Source organism: Oncorhynchus masou, chromosome 12 (assembly GCF_036934945.1).
Source record: "Oncorhynchus masou masou isolate Uvic2021 chromosome 12, UVic_Omas_1.1, whole genome shotgun sequence".
Lineage (NCBI taxonomy): Eukaryota > Metazoa > Chordata > Actinopteri > Salmoniformes > Salmonidae > Oncorhynchus > Oncorhynchus masou.
This window is the reverse complement of record NC_088223.1, coordinates 93,542,478-93,561,567: the sequence shown is the minus strand read 5'-3', so window position 1 is coordinate 93,561,567 and position 19,090 is coordinate 93,542,478. Positions and strand designations below refer to the sequence as shown.

General features: G+C 39.9%; 1 protein-coding gene across 1 annotated transcript in view; it reads right to left on the bottom strand.

The window, feature by feature from the left end:
- The window catches only part of kl (klotho), a 47,641-nt gene extending 30,354 nt beyond the window's left edge, over positions 1-17,287 (bottom strand). The window contains 6 exon segments of the mRNA XM_064982477.1: positions 5,509-5,614; positions 5,900-6,062; positions 6,312-6,391; positions 14,417-14,600; positions 15,507-15,753; positions 16,325-17,287. Coding sequence (XP_064838549.1) covers positions 5,509-5,614; positions 5,900-6,062; positions 6,312-6,391; positions 14,417-14,600; positions 15,507-15,753; positions 16,325-17,104 — 1,560 coding nt within the window. The 5' untranslated portion in view covers positions 17,105-17,287.
- Between the last annotated feature and the right edge of the window lie 1,803 nt (positions 17,288-19,090).

Genomic DNA, 19,090 nt, shown 5'->3' with positions numbered 1-19,090 from the left:
TAAATACCAGGGTTGAATGTAAAGTGGTACGGTCCAGTATGGAGTCTCTGTAAAATAAATACCAGGGTTGAATGTAAGGTGGTACGGTCCAGTATGGAGTCTCTGTAAAATAAATAACAGGTTTGAATGTAAAGTGGTACGGTCCAGTATGGAGTCTCTGTAAAATAAATACCAGGGTTGAATGTAAAGTGGTACGGTCCAGTATGGAGTCTCTGTAAAATAAATACCAGGGTTGAATGTAAAGTGGTACGGTCCAGTATGGAGTCTCTGTAAAATAAATACCAGGGTTGAATGTAAGGTGGTACGGTCCAGTATGGAGTCTCTGTAAAATAAATACCAGGGTTGAATGTAAAGTGGTACGGTCCAGTATGGAGTCTCTGTAAAATAAATACCAGGGTAGAATGTAAAGTGGTACAGTCCAGTATGGAGTCTCTGTAAAATAAATACCAGGGTTGAATGTAAAGTGGTACGGTCCAGTATGGAGTCTCTGTAAAATAAATACCAGGGTTGAATGTAAGGTGGTACGGTCCAGTATGGAGTCTCTGTAAAATAAATACCAGGGTTGAATGTAAGGTGGTACGGTCCAGTATGGAGTCTCTGTAAAATAAATACCAGGGTTGAATGTAAAGTGGTACGGTCCAGTATGGAGTCTCTGTAAAATAAATACCAGGGTTGAATGTAAGGTGGTACGGGCCAGTATGGAGTCTCTGTAAAATAAATACCAGGGTTGAATGTAAAGTGGTACGGTCCAGTATGGAGTCTCTGTAAAATAAATACCAGGGTTGAATGTAAAGTGGTATGGTCCAGTATGGAGTCTCTGTAAAATAAATACCAGGGTTGAATGTAAAGTGGTACGGTCCAGTATGGAGTCTCTGTAAAATAAATACCAGGGTTGAATGTAAGGTGGTACGGTCCAGTATGGAGTCTCTGTAAAATAAATACCAGGGTTGAATGTAAAGTGGTACGGTCCAGTATGGAGTCTCTGTAAAATAAATACCAGGGTTGAATGTAAGGTGGTACGGTCCAGTATGGAGTCTCTGTAAAATAAATACCAGGGTTGAATGTAAAGTGGTACGGTCCAGTATGGAGTCTCTGTAAAATAAATACCAGGATTGAATGTAAGGTGGTACGGTCCAGTATGGAGTCTCTGTAAAATAAATACCAGGGTTGAATGTAAAGTGGTACGGTCCAGTATGGAGTCTCTGTAAAATAAATACCAGGGTTGAATGTAAAGTGGTACGGTACAGTATGGAGTCTCTGTAAAATAAATACCAGGGTTGAATGTAAGGTGGTACGGTCCAGTATGGAGTCTCTGTAAAATAAATACCAGGTTTGAATGTAAAGTGGTACGGTCAAGTATGGAGTCTCTGTAAAATAAATACCAGGGTTGAATGTAAAGTGGTACGGTCCAGTATGGAGTCTCTGTAAAATAAATACCAGGGTTGAATGTAAAGTGGTACGGTCCAGTATGGAGTCTCTGTAAAATAAATACCAGGGTTGAATGTAAGGTGGTACGGTCCAGTATGGAGTCTCTGTAAAATAAATACCAGGGTTGAATGTAAAGTGGTACGGTCCAGTATGGAGTCTCTGTAAAATAAATACCAGGATTGAATGTAAGGTGGTACGGTCCAGTATGGAGTCTCTGTAAAATAAATACCAGGGTTGAATGTAAAGTGGTACGGACCAGTATGGAGTATCAGTAAAATAAATACCAGGGTTGAATGTAAGGTGGTACGCTCCAGTATGGAGTCTCAGTAAAATAAATACCAGGGTTGAATGTAAGGTGGTACGGTCCAGTATGGTGTCTCTGTAAAATAAATACCAGGGTTGAATGTAAGGTGGTACGGTCCAGTATGGAGTCTCAGTAAAATAAATACCAGGGTTGAATGTAAGGTGGTACGGTCCGGTATGGTGTCTCGGTAAAATAAATACCAGGGTTGAATGTAAGGTGGTACGGTCCAGTATGGTGTCTCAGTAAAATAAATACCAGGGTTGAATGTAAGGTGGTACGGTCCATTATGGTGTCTCTGTAAATAAATACCAGGGTTGAATGTAAGGTGGTACGGTCCAGTATGGTGTCTCAGTAAAATAAATACCAGGGTTGAATGTAAAGTGGTACGGTCCAGTATGGAGTCTCTGTAAAATAAATACCAGGGTTGAATGTAAGGTGGTACGGTCCAGTATGGAGTCTCTGTAAAATAAATACCAGGGTTGAATGTAAGGTGGTACGGTCCAGTATGGAGTCTCTGTAAAATAAATACCAGGGTTGAATGTAAGGTGGTACGGTCCAGTATGGTGTCTCTGTAAAATAAATACCAGGGTTGAATGTAAAGTGGTACGGTCCAGTATGGCGTCTCGGTAAAATAAATGTCGGGGTACTTCCTACCGGTAAAACTTGAGCCGATCACTATAATTAACACTGAAATGTCATGAAAACTGTTGGCTAATCTCACAATTATTTATCATTATTGTGGCGGCAGGGTAGCCTAGTGGTTAGAGCGTTGGACTAGTAGCCGGAAGGTTGCAAATTCAAACCCCCGAGCTAACAAGGTACAAATCTGTCGTTCTGCCCCTGAACAGGCAGTGAACCCACTGTTCCTAGGCCGTCATTGAAAATAAGAATTTGTTCTTAACTGACTTGCCTGGTTAAATAAAGGTAAAATTAAAAATTAATTACCACATGTCAGAGGCATGAAAAACATGTGAGCGAACGGACTTGAAAACAGGTGGTAGGGCCTACGCTCCCAAATGCCATGTGGTTCAACGAGAACAAAGGCAGAGAATGATTGGCCAACATGAGCGGACGCATAAATTCTGACCAATTGACGATGGCCAAATGTCCTTAGACTTTAAAAGATGTCTCTTTCTTTTCTATTTTCAACTGGCTTGTTTGGAAGCCGGGAAATATGTTGCGAGTGGACGAACGAAGCCCCGGAAAGGAGACTTTGGAAGTGATTTATTTGACTGTCAGATGAAACGACAACAACCGGTTGTGTTTATGCCACAATAAAAGGTAACACAGTGTAAAGAGTTAAATATAATTAATATTATAATTTTTGTTTGTTTGTTTTACAACTAAACCCCACGGAGATTTCAATTGATTTAATAGGGATTTATATTTGTAATTCTATGATATTAGGCTCGTAAAAATGTTTGGCGAAAAAACGTTACACACAGGAGGTCCCGATCCGGGTTAGAAATGACATCTACTTTCTGCCTTAGTGGGCAGTGAGGTCAGCAATGGAATATAACCACAGGGTCGTAGGTTCAAATCCCCCTCATGACTGTGGCCAATTTGTAGAAAATCATCCGTGTTAAATATAATATAATATAATGTTTGATATATGTTTAATAATAACCATTGAGCTGAGGCTTGTCACGCCTACAATCCCAGAGAGGTTTTGAAACATACTTTTACAATGGCATGTTTTTTTCCTAAAACAGAAAGTTCAATGTGTAAAAGATGCGATGACCAAGCATTAAAAAATGTGTCCCTTTATAACTAGATATTTAACTGGATATTTGAGCAAACATTAACTCCAGGATGAATTTGAACTTGTGGCAGTTTCAGTGAGGTTGATATGTAGCTACAGGTTTACTGGAACAGTCTGCTGCTGTTTGCTGTACTGGCGCCACAGACTGATGCAACCCTGAGTACCGTGGTTATAAAATACCCCAAAACTCATTATAATACCCCAACCCTCATTATAATACCCCAACCCTCATTATAATACTCCAACCCTCATTATAATACCCCAACCCTGAGTACCGTGGTTATAAAATACCCCAACCCTCATTATAATACCCCAACCCCCATTATAATACTCTAACCCTCATTATAATACTCTAACCCTCATTATAATACTCTAACCCTCATTATAATACTCCAACCCCCATTATAATACTCCAACCCTCATTATAATACTCCAACCCTCATTATAATACCCCAACCCTCATTATAATACCCCAACCCTCATTATAATACCCCAACCCTCATTATAACACCACAACCCTCATTATAACACTCTAACCCTCATTATAATACCCCAACCCTCATTATAATACTCTAACCCTCATTATAATACTCTAACCCTCATTATAATACTCTAACCCTCATTATAATACTCTAACCCTCAGTACTGTCATTATAATACCCCAACCCTCATTATAACACCCAACCCTCATTATAATACTCCAACCCTCATTATAACACTCTAACCCTCATTATAATACACCAACCCTCATTATAATACTCTAACCCTCATTATAATACTCTAACCCTCATTATAATACTCTAACCCTCATTATAATACTCTAACCCTCATTATAATACTCCAACCCTCATTATAATACCCCAACCCTCATTATAACACCCCAACCCTCATTATAATACCCCAACCCTCATTATAATACTCTAACCCTCATTATAATACTCTAACCCTCATTATAATACTCCAACCCTCATTATAATACCCCAACCCTCATTATAATACTCCAACCCTCATTAAAATACCCCAACCCTCATTATAACACCCCAACCCTCATCATAACACTCTAACCCTCATTATAATACTCTAACCCTCAGTACTGTCATTATAATACCCCAACCTTCATTATAATACCCCAACCCCATTATAATACCCCAACCCTCATTGTAATACCCCAACCCTCATTATAATACTCTAACCCTCATTATAATACCCCAACCCTCATTATAATACCCCAACCCTCATTATAATACCCCAACCCCATTATAATACCCCAACCCTCATTATAATACTCTAACCCTCATTATAATACTCCAACCCTCATTATAATACTCTAACCCTCATTATAATACTCTAACCCTCATTATAATACTCCAACCCTCATTATAATACCCCAACCCTCATTATAATACTCCCACCCTCATTATAATACCCCAACCCTCATTATAATACTCCAACCCTCATTATAATACTCCAACCCTCATTATAATACCCCAACCCCATTATAATACCCCAACCCCATTATAATACCCCAACCCCATTATAATACCCCAACCCTCATTATAATACTCCAACCCTCATTATAATACTCTAACCCTCAACCCCCATTATAATACTCCAACCCTCATTATAATACTCTAACCCTCATTATAATACCCCGACCCTCATTATAATACTCTAACCCTCATTATAATACTCCAACCCTCATTATAATACTCCAACCCTCATTATAATACCCCAACCCTCATTATAATACTCCAACCCTCATTATAATACTCCAACCCTCATTATAATACCCCAACCCTCATTATAATACTCCAACCCTCATTATAATACTCCAACCCTCACTACTGTCATTATAATCCTCCATGATCATTCCACCTTGGAACTTTAGACTGGCCAACCCAACTTTTGCATGTTCTACCCTGGCCCCACAACAAACCTACCCACACACGCACGAATGCACGCACGCACGCACACACACACACACACGCACACGCACACGCACACGCACACAGACCTGTATAGAGTTGGCGGACACCCCCCAGGCGAAGTCACAGGGGAAAACTCCCTGAGCTGGTCTGTTCTCAGGCAGCTGGGGAAAACCATTCTTCTGGATCAACTTCCTGTAACCATCGTCATCATCATCATCATCACCACCACCATCATCATCATCATCACCATCATCAACATCATCACCATCATCATCGTCACCATCATTGCCATCATCGCCATCACCATCACCATCGTCATCATCATCATCACCATCATCATCGTCACCATCATCGCCATCACCATCATCATCACCATCGTCATCATCATCGTCACCATCATCATCACTGTTAACATCATTATTAATTGTATCATCTAACCAATCAATCCCCCCAAAAATGAATGAAACCAAAACTGACTTGTAGAAGTTGGCGGAGGTCTTGGGCCTCCTCTTGAGGTTGTGTGTGTTGAAGTCGACATAGTAGAGGCCTCTGCGTATATCATACTCTCTGTGCCATTCAAACCCATCCAGCAGGGACCAGTGGGTGTAGCCAATCACATTCACCCCATCGTACTTGATCGCTACGGCGACAAGTTCAAGTTCAGAGGAGATCTATGAAAACCACTGATCTGGAAACGGGGTTACTTTGGAGTTAAATGTTTGGGTTCAGAGAGAGGGTGTGGGGGAGGAGGAAAGTGATGGGTGGATACAGAGAGGCAGAGAAGGAGAGGGGAGTGGACCCTGGTCTAAAGTAGTGCACGATAAAGACTGAACGCAGAGTTCATGATCGAATCCGTACAGTGTGTGCGTTATTAGCCAATGCTACTCACATTTCAGTGTCTCCATAATGAACCTCTTGAGGTAATACATGTTCTTAGAGTCCTCTGTCTTGATGTCTCCCTGGACAAACCTTATATGTAGGAATTACAGCTTTTACAGGTCATAACAGACTAGAGTTCATAACAGACTACAGTTTATAACATAGACTACAGTTCATAACAGACTACAGTTTATAACAGACTACAGGTCATAGACTACAGTTTATAACAAACTACAGGTTAAAACAGACTACAGTTCATAACATAGACTACAGTTTATAACATAGACTACAGTTTATAACAGACTACAGTTTATAACAGACTACAGTTTATAACAGACTACAGTTTATAACAAACTACAGTTTGTAACAGACTACAGTTTATAACATAGACTACAGTTTATAACAGACTACAGTTTATAACAAACTACAGTTTATAACAGGCTACAGTTTATAACATAGACTACAGTTTATAACAGACTACAGTTTATAACATAGACTACAGTTTATAACATAGACTACAGTTTATAACAGACTACAGTTTATAACAGACTACAGTTTATAACAGACTACAGTTTATAACAGACTACAGTTTATAACAGACTACAGTTTATAACAGACTACAGTTTATAACAGACTACAGTTTATAACAGACTACAGTTTATAACAGACTACAGTTTATAACAGACTACAGTTTATAACAAACTACAGTTTATAACAGACTACAGTTTATAACAGACTACAGTTTATAACAGACTACAGTTTATAACAGACTACAGTTTATAACAGACTACAGGTCATAGACTACAGTTTATAAAATAGACTACAGTTTATAACAGACTACAGTTTATAACAGACTACAGTTTATAACAGACTACAGTTTATAACAGACTACAGGTCATAGACTACAGTTTATAAAACAGACTACAGTTTATAACAGACTACAGTTTATAACAGACTACAGTTTATAACATAGACTACAGTTTATAACAGACTACAGTTTATAACAGACTACAGTTTATAACATAGACTACAGTTTAAAACAGACTACAGTTTATAACAGACTACAGTTTATAACAGACTACAGTTTATAACATACTACAGTTTATAACATAGACTACAGTTTATAACATAGACTACAGTTTATAACATACTACAGTTTATAACATAGACTACAGTTTATAACAGACTACAGTTTATAACAGACTACAGTTTATAACATACTACAGTTTATAACATAGACTACAGTTTATAACAGACTACAGTTTATAACAACCTACAGTTTATAACAGACTACAGTTTATAACATAGACTACAGTTTAAAACAGACTACAGTTTAAAACAGACTACAGTTTATAACAGACTACAGTTTATAACAGACTACAGTTTATAACAGACTACAGTTTATAACATACTACAGTTTATAACATAGACTAAAGTTTATAACATAGACTACAGTTTATAACATACTACAGTTTATAACATAGACTACAGTTTATAACAGACTACAGTTTATAACAGACTACAGTTTATAACATACTACAGTTTATAACATAGACTACAGTTTATAACATAGACTACAGTTTATAACAGACTACAGTTTATAACAGACTACAGTTTATAACAGACTACAGTTTATAACAGACTACAGGTCAAAACAGACTACAGTTTATAACAGACTACAGTTTATAACAGACTACAGTTTATAACAGACTACAGTTTATAACATAGACTACAGTTTATAACAGACTACAGGTCAAAACAGACTACAGTTTACAACAGACTACAGTTTATAACAGACTACAGGTCAAAACAGACTACAGTTTATAACATAGACTACAGTTTATAACAGACTACAGTTTATAACATAGACTACAGTTTATAACAGACTACAGTTTATAACAGACTACAGTTTATAACATAGACTACAGTTTATAACATAGACTACAGTTTATAACAGACTACAGTTTATAACAGACTACAGTTTATAACATAGACTACAGTTTATAACATAGACTACAGTTTATAACATAGACTACAGTTTATAACAGACTACAGTTTATAACAGACTACAGTTTATAACAGACTACAGTTTATAACATAGACTACAGTTTATAACATAGACTACAGTTTATAACAGACTACAGTTTATAACAGACTACAGTTTATAACATAGACTACAGTTTATAACAGACTACAGTTTATAACAGACTACAGTTTATAACAGTTTATAACAGACTACAGTTTATACAGTTTATAACAGTTTATAGACTACAGTTTATAACAGACTACAGTTTATAACAGACTACAGTTTATAACATAGACTACAGTTTATAACATAGACTACAGTTTATAACAGACTACAGTTTATAACAGACTACAGTTTATAACATAGACTACAGTTTATAACATAGACTACAGTTTATAACAGACTACAGTTTATAACAGACTACAGTTTATAACAGACTACAGTTTATAACAGACTACAGTTTATAACATAGACTACAGTTTATAACAGACTACAGTTTATAACAGACTACAGTTTATAACAGACTACAGTTTATAACAGACTACAGTTTATAACATAGACTACAGTTTATAACAGACTACAGTTTATAACATAGACTACAGTTTATAACAGACTACAGTTTATAACAGACTACAGTTTATAACAGACTACAGTTTATAACATAGACTACAGGTCAAAACAGACTACAGTTTATAACAGACTACAGTTTATAACAGACTAAAGGTCAAAACAGACTACAGTTTATAACATAGACTACAGTTTATAACAGACTACAGTTTATAACATAGACTACAGTTTATAACAGACTACAGTTTATAACAGACTACAGTTTATAACATAGACTACAGTTTATAACATAGACTACAGTTTATAACAGACTACAGTTTATAACAGACTACAGTTTATAACAGACTACAGTTCATAACAGACTACAGTTTATAACAGACTACAGTTTATAACAGACTAAAGGTCAAAACAGACTACAGTTTATAACATAGACTACAGTTTATAACAGACTACAGTTTATAACATAGACTACAGTTTATAACAGACTACAGTTTATAACAGACTACAGTTTATAACATAGACTACAGTTTATAACATGGACTACAGTTCATAACAGACTACAGTTTATAACATAGACTAGAGTTTATAACATAGACTACAGTTTATAACAGACTACAGTTTATAACAGACTACAGTTTATAACAGACTACAGGTCAAAACAGACTACAGTTTATAACAGACTACAGTTTATAACAGACTACAGTTTATAACATAGACTACAGTTTATAACAGACTACAGTTTATAACATAGACTACAGTTTATAACATAGACTACAGTTCATAACAGACTACAGTTTATAACATAGACTAGAGTTTATAACAGACTACAGTTTATAACAGACTACAGTTTATAACAGACTACAGTTTATAACAGACTACAGTTTATAACATAGACTACAGTTTATAACATAGACTACAGTTCATAACAGACTACAGTTTATAACATAGACTAGAGTTTATAACACAGTACCAGTGTATTTATCCCTGTGTTTCCTGTCTCTCTGTGCCAGTGTATTTATCCCTGTGTTTCCTGTCTCTCTGTGCCAGTGTATTTATCCATGTGTTTCCTGTCTCTCTGGTCCAGTGTATTTATCCCTGTGTTTCCTGTCTCTCTGTGCCAGTGTATTTATCCCTGTGTTTCCTGTCTCTCTGTACCAGTGTATTTAAACCTGTGTTTCCTGTCTCTCTGTGCCAGTGTATTTATCCCTGTGTTTCCTGTCTCTCTGTACCAGTGTATTTATCCCTGTGTTTCCTGTCTCTCTTTGCCAGTGTATTTATCCATGTGTTTCCTGTCTCTCTGGTCCAGTGTATTTATCCCTGTGTTTCCTGTCTCTCTGTGCCAGTGTATTTATCCCTGTGTTTCCTGTCTCTCTGTACCAGTGTATTTATCCCTGTGTTTCCTGTCTCTCTGTGCCAGTGTATTTATCCCTGTGTTTCCTGTCTCTCTGTCCCAGTGTATTTATCCCTGTGTTTCCTGTCTCTCTGTGCCAGTGTATTTATCCCTGTGTTTCCTGTCTCTCTGTACCAGTGTATTTATCCTTGTGTTTCCTGTCTCTCTGTACCAGTGTATTTATCCCTGTTTCCTGTCTCTCTGTACCAGTGTATTTATCCCTGTGTTTCCTGTCTCTCTGTACCAGTGTATTTATCCCTGTGTTTCCTGTCTCTCTGTACCAGTGTATTTATCCCTGTTTCCTGTCTCTCTGTACCAGTGTATTTATCCCTGTGTTTCCTGTCTCTCTGTGCCAGTGTATTTATCCCTGTGTTTCCTGTCTCTCTGTACCAGTGTATTTATCCCTGTGTTTCCTGTCTCTCTGTCCCAGTGTATTTATCCCTGTGTTTCCTGTCTCTGTACCAGTGTATTTATCCCTGTGTTTCCTGTCTCTCTGTCCCAGTGTATTTATCCCTGTGTTTCCTGTCTCTCTGTTCCAGTGTATTTATCCCTGTGTTTCCTGTCTCTCTGTGCCAGTGTATTTATCCCTGTGTTTCCTGTCTCCCTGTACCAGTGTATTTATCCCTGTGTTTCCTGTCTCTGTGCCAGTGTATTTATCCCTGTGTTTCCTGTCTCTGTGCCAGTGTATTTATCCCTGTGTTTCCTGTCTCCCTGTACCAGTGTATTTATCCCTGTGTTTCCTGTCTCTCTGTACCAGTGTATTTATCCCTGTGTTTCCTGTCTCTCTGTGCCAGTGTATTTATCCCTGTGTTTCCTGTCTCTGTACCAGTGTATTTATCCCTGTGTTTCCTGTCTCTCTGTGCCAGTGTATTTATCCCTGTGTTTCCTGTCTCTCTGTTCCAGTGTATTTATCCCTGTGTTTCCTGTCTCTCTGTGCCAGTGTATTTATCCCTGTGTTTCCTGTCTCCCTGTACCAGTGTATTTATCCCTGTGTTTCCTGTCTCTCTGTACCAGTGTATTTATCCCTGTGTTTCCTGTCTCTGTGCCAGTGTATTTATCCCTGTGTTTCCTGTCTCTGTGCCAGTGTATTTATCCCTGTGTTTCCTGTCTCCCTGTACCAGTGTATTTATCCCTGTGTTTCCTGTCTCTCTGTACCAGTGTATTTATCCCTGTGTTTCCTGTCTCTCTGTCCCAGTGTATTTATCCCTGTGTTTCCTGTCTCTCTGTTCCAGTGTATTTATCCCTGTGTTTCCTGTCTCTCTGTTCCAGTGTATTTATCCCTGTGTTTCCTGTCTCTCTGTGCCAGTGTATTTATCCCTGTGTTTCCTGTCTCCCTGTACCAGTGTATTTATCCCTGTGTTTCCTGTCTCTCTGTCCCAGTGTATTTATCCCTGTGTTTCCTGTCTCTGTGCCAGTGTATTTATCCCTGTGTTTCCTGTCTCTGTGCCAGTGTATTTATCCCTGTGTTTCCTGTCTCCCTGTACCAGTGTATTTATCCCTGTGTTTCCTGTCTCTCTGTACCAGTGTATTTATCCCTGTGTTTCCTGTCTCTGTGCCAGTGTATTTATCCCTGTGTTTCCTGTCTCTGTGCCAGTTCGTCTTGTATGTTTAGTCAAATCAACCAGCGTGTTTTTCTCAGTACTCATTTTCTATGATGTTTTGCTTCCAGGTGTTGCCTGACCTTGTATCTGTCTGCCACTCTGTACCTCCTGGACTCTGAACTGGTTTTGACCTTTTTGACTGTCCACGACCGTTCTCTTCCCCTCCCTCTTTTGGATTAATAAACATTGTAAGACTCCAACCATCTGTTTCCTGTGTCTGCATCTACAGTTTATCAGACCAGTTGAGTCAATTTCTATTAAGGTAACGAGGCACAAGTTATCTTTACTTTTACTCAAGTATGAGAATTGGATACTTTATCCACCTCTTGCTTGTCTGTCATAACTTGTTGCCCCAGAAGACTAAATAAAGTATTGCTCACCAGAATGTCTTACATTGATAGAGTTAAATATATTACTAAAGCAGCAGGGTAGCCTAGTGGTTAGAGTGTTGGACTAGTAACCGGAAAGTTGCGAGTTCAAACCCCCGAGCTGACAAGGTACAAAATCTGTTGTTCTGCCCCTGAACAGGCAGTTAACCTACTGTTCCTAGGCCGTCATTGAAAGTAAGAATTTGTTCTTAACTGACTTGCCTGGTAAAATTAATTCTGTCTTTTTTTAAGGATCAGGGAGAAAACGCAATACTTCCAAAATAGTGGAAAGATTGACCCTGTGCAAGTCTCAAAGGGTCTGAGTACTTACATCAAATAAGGTATTTCAGTCTATATTTGAATATTTGTAAAAAAAAATAAAAAAAATCTTAAAACCTGTTTTCACTCTGTCATTATGTTGAATTGTATGTAGATTGATGAGGATTTTTAATTTTAATTTTCATCCATTTTAAAATGGATTAAACGTAACAAAATGTGGAAAAAGTCAAGGGGTCTGAATACTTTCCAAAACAAGCACTTAAAGCACACAAAGGCTTTATAAATCTTAAAGGTCACGTTAACTGACTGATATTACCTCATAGAACCAAAACCTAATAAACCTAAACCTGTATTCACCTCGAACCTTATTTGCGTTTATCCCAAAACCCCATTCTTTCCCCATTAATTTCCCCTTTATGAATGGCTGAACGAAACAGAGGAATCTCATTTCCGTTTCATAGGATTACAAACTCTATGTCCTCTGTCTTGATATCTCCCTGGACAACCCTGTGTTATTATGTAGTAGTAACAGTTATTAGCACAGTTCATAACATATAACATGGCATAACATAGACTACAGTTCATAACATAGACTACAGCTCATAACATGACATAGACTACAGTTCATAACATAGACTACAGCTCATAACATAACATAGACTACAGTTCATAACATAGACTACAGTTCATAACATAGACTACAGTTCATAACATAGACTACAGCTCATAACATAACATAGACTACAGTTCATAACATAGACTACAGTTCATAACATAGACTACAGTTCATAACATAACATAGACTACAGCTCATAACATAACATAGACTACAGTTCATAACATAGACTACAGCTCATAACATAACATAGACTACAGCTCATAACATAGACTACAGTTCATAACATAGACTACAGTTCATAACATAGACTACAGTTCATAACATGACATAGACTACAGTTCATAACATAGACTACAGTTCATAACATGACATAGACTACAGTTCATAACATAGACTACAGTTCATAACATAGACTACAGTTCATAACATGACATAGACTACAGTTCATAACATATAACAAGACATAACATAGACTACAGTCCATAACATATAACATGACATAACATAGACTACAGTTCATATCATAACATAGACTACAGTTCATATCATAACATAACATAGACTACAGTTCATATCATGACATAACATAGACGACAGTTCATATCATAACATAGACTACAGTTCATATCATGACATGACATAACATAGACTACAATTCATATCATTGCATAGACTACAGTTCATAACATATCATAACATGACATAACACAGACTAAAGTTCAAATCATGACATAACATAACATAGACTCCAGTTCATATAATAACATAGACTACAGTTCATATCATAACATGACATAACACAGACTAAAGTTCATATCATGGCATAACATATACTACAGTTCATAACATAACATAACATAACATATACTACAGTTCATAACATAACATAACATAGACTACAGTTCATAACATATCATAACATAGACTACAGTTCATATCATAACATGACATAACACAGACTAAAGTTCATATCATGACATAACATAACATAGACTACAGTTCACAACATATCATAACATAGACTACAGTTCACAACATATCATAACATAGACTACAGTTCACAACATATCATAACATAGACTACAGTTCACAACATATCATAACATAGACTACAGTTCATATCATAACATGACATAACATAGACTACAGTTCATAACATAGACTACAGTTCATATCATAACATAGCTGCATCTCATCCATATCACAGTCTGAGTTGCGGTATATTTCCATAACAAGACACAACGAGATGCACAACAGTAACCTACCAGCCACTCTCTACTATGTAGATGGGTGGGTTGTCGTACTCTGCTCTGATCCAGTATAGCAGCATCCTCAGGTCCAGAACTTCAATCTGGCCAAATTTGAGACTGACGTCAATCAGCTGGTAGCTCAGAGAAGGACCATGGGACAGAGCAAAGAAGTCAGCGGTCCCCCTCACCTCATCCCTCTCTGCCTGGATAGAGGAAAGGAGAGGAGATGAGAGGAGATGGGAGGAATGGGTATGAGAGGGGAGGATGAGAGGAGAGGGGAGGAGATGAGAGGAGATGGGAGGAGATGAGAGGAGATGGGAAGAGATGGGAGGAGATGGGAGTGGATGAGAGGGGAGGGGATGAGAGGAGATGGGAGGAGAAGGGATGAGAGGAGAGGAGATGGGAGGAGATGGGAGTGGAGGAGAGGGGATGAGAGGAGAGGGGATCAGAGGGAAGGAGGGAGAGGGGATCAGAGAGGATCAGAGGGGATGAGAGGGGAGGGGATGAGAGAAGAGGGGATGAGAGGATAGGGGATGAGAGGAGAGGGAATGAGATGAGAGGAGAAGAGAGGGAATGAGAGGAGAGGAGAGGGGAGGAGAGGGGAGGAGAAGGGATGAGAGGAGAGGGAATGAGATGAGAAAAGAAGATAGGGGATGAGAGGAGAGGGGAGGAGAAGGGATGAGAGAAGAGGAGAGGAGAGGGGAGGAGAAGGGATGAGAGGAGAGGGAATGAGATGAGAGAAGAAGAGGGGATGAGAGGAGAGGGGAGGAGAAGGGATGAGAGAAGAGGAGAGGAGAGGGGAGGAGAGGGGAGGATAAGGGATGAGAGGAGAGGAGAGGTGAAGGGAGGAGAGGAGAAGGGAGGAGAGGAGAATAACTTTCAATCTGTTGCAAAAACGAATAACAATATAACTTTCTAAAGGGAACAGGGTCCTGATCAAAAGAAGGGCACTTTAGAGGGAATAGCGTGCCATTTGGGATGGAGGGGAAGGGCCTATTCTATTCTACGTGACTGTGTGAAGGAGGGCAGGTAGAGTGGGGCTAGTCTCTATACTAGTACTCAGGTTGAGAACCGCTGCCCTGGGTCTAGACTAACCCCGGGCTACGTGCCTGTGTGAACGAGGGCAGGCGGTGGGACAGGTTGTGCTTCATGCTAGGGGGGTAATCTCCATCAATGAAGAGGGGTCTGGCGAACCAGCCCAACACAAAGTCCAAGGACCACTGACACGCCTGCAGGCTCTCACGCCGTGTCCTGCTGGGCTTGATCCAATGGGAGGCCAGTGCCATTGAAACTTTCCCCTGCTGCTGGGGCCGGTAGTGGCGGTCGTAGAGGTGCCACGCTGCAGCATGAGCCTGGGGAGGGGAGGAAATAGAGGATAGGAAAGGAGAGGAGAGGAGAGGAGAGGAGAGGAGAGGAGAGGAGAGGAGAGGAGAGGAGAGGAGAGGAGAGGAGAGGAGAGGAGAGGAGAGGAGAGGAGAGGGAAGAGACAGAGACAGAGACAGAGACAGAGACAGAGACAGAGACAGAGGGATGGAGATAAATTGTTTTGAATGTAAAAAAAATATATATATATATATATTTCAAATGGGATTATTCTGCTTTTCCATTATTTTATTTAATGTATTTGACCATTTAGAACACAATTCAAGCACACGATGCATTTTAAATCATGGAGAATATCAAGACAAAATAATTGTAACAAATTACAATTATTTTTACATTGTGGTCCTCTGATGACGACAGTGACATTCCAGTGAATAAACTCTGACGCAGAGTTGAACAGGTGCAATCTGTCCTAAATGACATCCACATTCCCTTCATAGTGCACTATTTTGTACCTGGTCAAAAAAGCATTGCACTGTATAGGGAATAGTGTGCTATTAAAGGAAGGGGACCTGTGATTTAGTGCTCTCACTCTCTCACCTTGAGGAGGTTGTGTCCCACTCTAAACGGCAGGTCCGGGTCATTCTTGATTCCCGGAGCCACCTTCCCAGTACCGTACCCGTTCCACGCCACCAGGAACGGGTTGTCTATCGTGATCCAATACTTCACATCGTCACCGAATGTTTGGAAACAGAAATCTGCATAATCACGGAAAAGTTCCACGAGCGCTGGGTCGCTCCACCCGCCGAACGTTCTCTGCAGGTTGTCAGGTAAGTCCCAGTGATAGAGCGTGATCACCGGTTGCACGCTGATCTCCTTCAGCTTCCGTATTAGCGTCCGGTAGTAGTTGGTACCGATCTCGTTGTAGCTACCGCGGCTGCCGTTTGGAAATATCCGCGACCACGAGAGCGAGAAGCGGTAGTGACTGACCCCGAGCTGTTTGAGCGCCCGGACGTCGCTTTGGGTGTTATGGTAGCTGTCGCTGCCAACGTCCCCGGTAGCTACCCGGTTCCCGCCGCGCGTAAAAGTGTCCCAAATGGACAGGCCCTTCCCGTCTTTCTCAAACGCACCCTCCACCTGGTAAGCTGCCGTTCCAACCGCCCACATGAAGTTGTCAGGAAAGGTGTCGTAGAGGAAAGCTTTGTCCCCGGGGTAGTCCAATTTACTAAACCTCTCCCACGTCTTCAACCCAGCGCCCGGACCAGCGACTGCCCGGTACAACTCACAAGAAATTACCAGAACAAACGTCATGAAACGAGGGAGTTGCATCGCGCCGATTGCGTTAAGTTGAGTGAGGTCATTTACCGTGATATAAACCATTATAAACTTAATTATACAAATCGATATCCTATATAATCTATAAAACCAGTAGCTAGGCTACTTTAGTAGGCATATTGTCCCTACTTGTTGTGTTCTCTGAAGCGCAAACAGCCGGTTACTAGCTAGTCTATAAACGCAACTGGATGCGACAACTCCAGCACCTTTCCCCTCCTCTTCCCCCGGGACCCCGGTTAGCAGCAGCAGATCTATCAATGATTAGCCAAAAACCTTCCACGCGTAACTGACGGTCTCCGGGAGCCGGTCAATGTTACCGACCAATAATGACCAATCTCTCTCCAGGCAGGGCCATTAGCACAGGAAAGACAGATGACACTGTTTATACACCATGAGAGGAAAGGGGCAATGGGAATCTCTTTAAGTCCCAAATGGTGCCCCATTCCCTTTCAAAAGCACCATTGACCAGACTCCCTTACAGCTCTGGTCAAAAGTAGTACACATTATAGAAAGTAGGATGACATTTGGGAAGTGACAGGTAGGTCTGTCGTTACCAAGGAATGCATTTTAATATAATATTTACCAAAGACTACAGAAGGTTTACAATGCAATAATCTGCTGTTTGCAGTGTCACTGGGATAATCGTCTTCACCCACGCTGCAAATGTATTATTTAGGAATATCACATCTGTATGAAATGCATAACACACACACACACACACACACACACACACACACACACACACACCCCTATGGGCGGCCCAGGTGCTAAAGCTCTTGTTGACATCAACATTATGACATCATTACATGGTCCCAGCTGCCTGGGGTTACATAATCAAATGACCCGCAATTTAAAATATTACCCATGATACATCTTGACCTGAGATGGATAGTAACAAAGACATAATGGGCAGTTTATCGATGCCACTTCTCCTGCCAAGACAAACTGAATCTAATGTTGATTATCAATGTCATCTCTCCTGCCAAGACAACCTGAATCTAATGTTGATTATCAATGTCATCTCTCCTGCCAAGACAACCTGAATCTAATGTTGATTATCAATGTCATCTCTCCTGCCAAGACAACCTGAATCTAATGTTGATTATCAATGTCATCTCTCCTGCCAAGAAAACCTGAATCTAATGTTGATTATCAATGTCATCTCTCCTGCCAAGACAACCTGAATCTAATGTTGATTATCAATGTCATCTCTCCTGCCAAGACAACCTTAATCTAATGTTGATTATCAATGTCATCTCTCCTGCCAAGACAACCTGAATCTAATGTTGATTATCAATGTCATCTCTCCTGCCAAGACATCCTGCATCTAATGTTGATTGTCAATGTCATCTCTCCTGCTAAGACAACCTGAATCTAATGTTGATTATCAATGTCATCTCTTCTGCCAAGACAACCTGGATCTAATGTTGATTATCAATGTCATCTCTCCTGCCAAGACAACCTGAATCTAATGTTGATTATCAATGTCATCTCTCCTGCCTAGACAACCAAAATATAATGAAACACCAATGCTGAATATGTGGTTTAGCCTTCATGTTACCAATGTGGGTCCTGAGTCTATTTTATTGATGATCCCACAGGTTTAGGATGATGAAGGGATGGAGAGATGAAGGGATGAAGGGATCAAGGGAAGGAGAGATGAAGGGAAGGAGAGATGAAGGGAAGGAGAGATGAAGGGAAGGAGGGATGGAGAGATGAAGGGATGAAGGGAAGAAGGGAAGGATAGATGAAGGGAAGGAGAGATGGAGAGATGAAGGGAAGGAGAGATGAAGGGAAGGAGGGAAGGAGAGATGAAGGGAAGGAGAGATGAAGTGAAGGAGGGAAGGAGAGATGAAGGGAAGGAGAGATGAAGGGAAGGAGGGATGAAGGGAAGGAGAGATGAAAGGAAGGAGAGATGGAGAGATGAAGGGAAGGAGAGATGAAGGGAAGGAGGGAAGGAGAGATGAAGGGAAGGAGGGAAGGAGAGATGAAGGGTAGGAGGAAAGAAGGGAAGGAGAGATGAAGGGATGG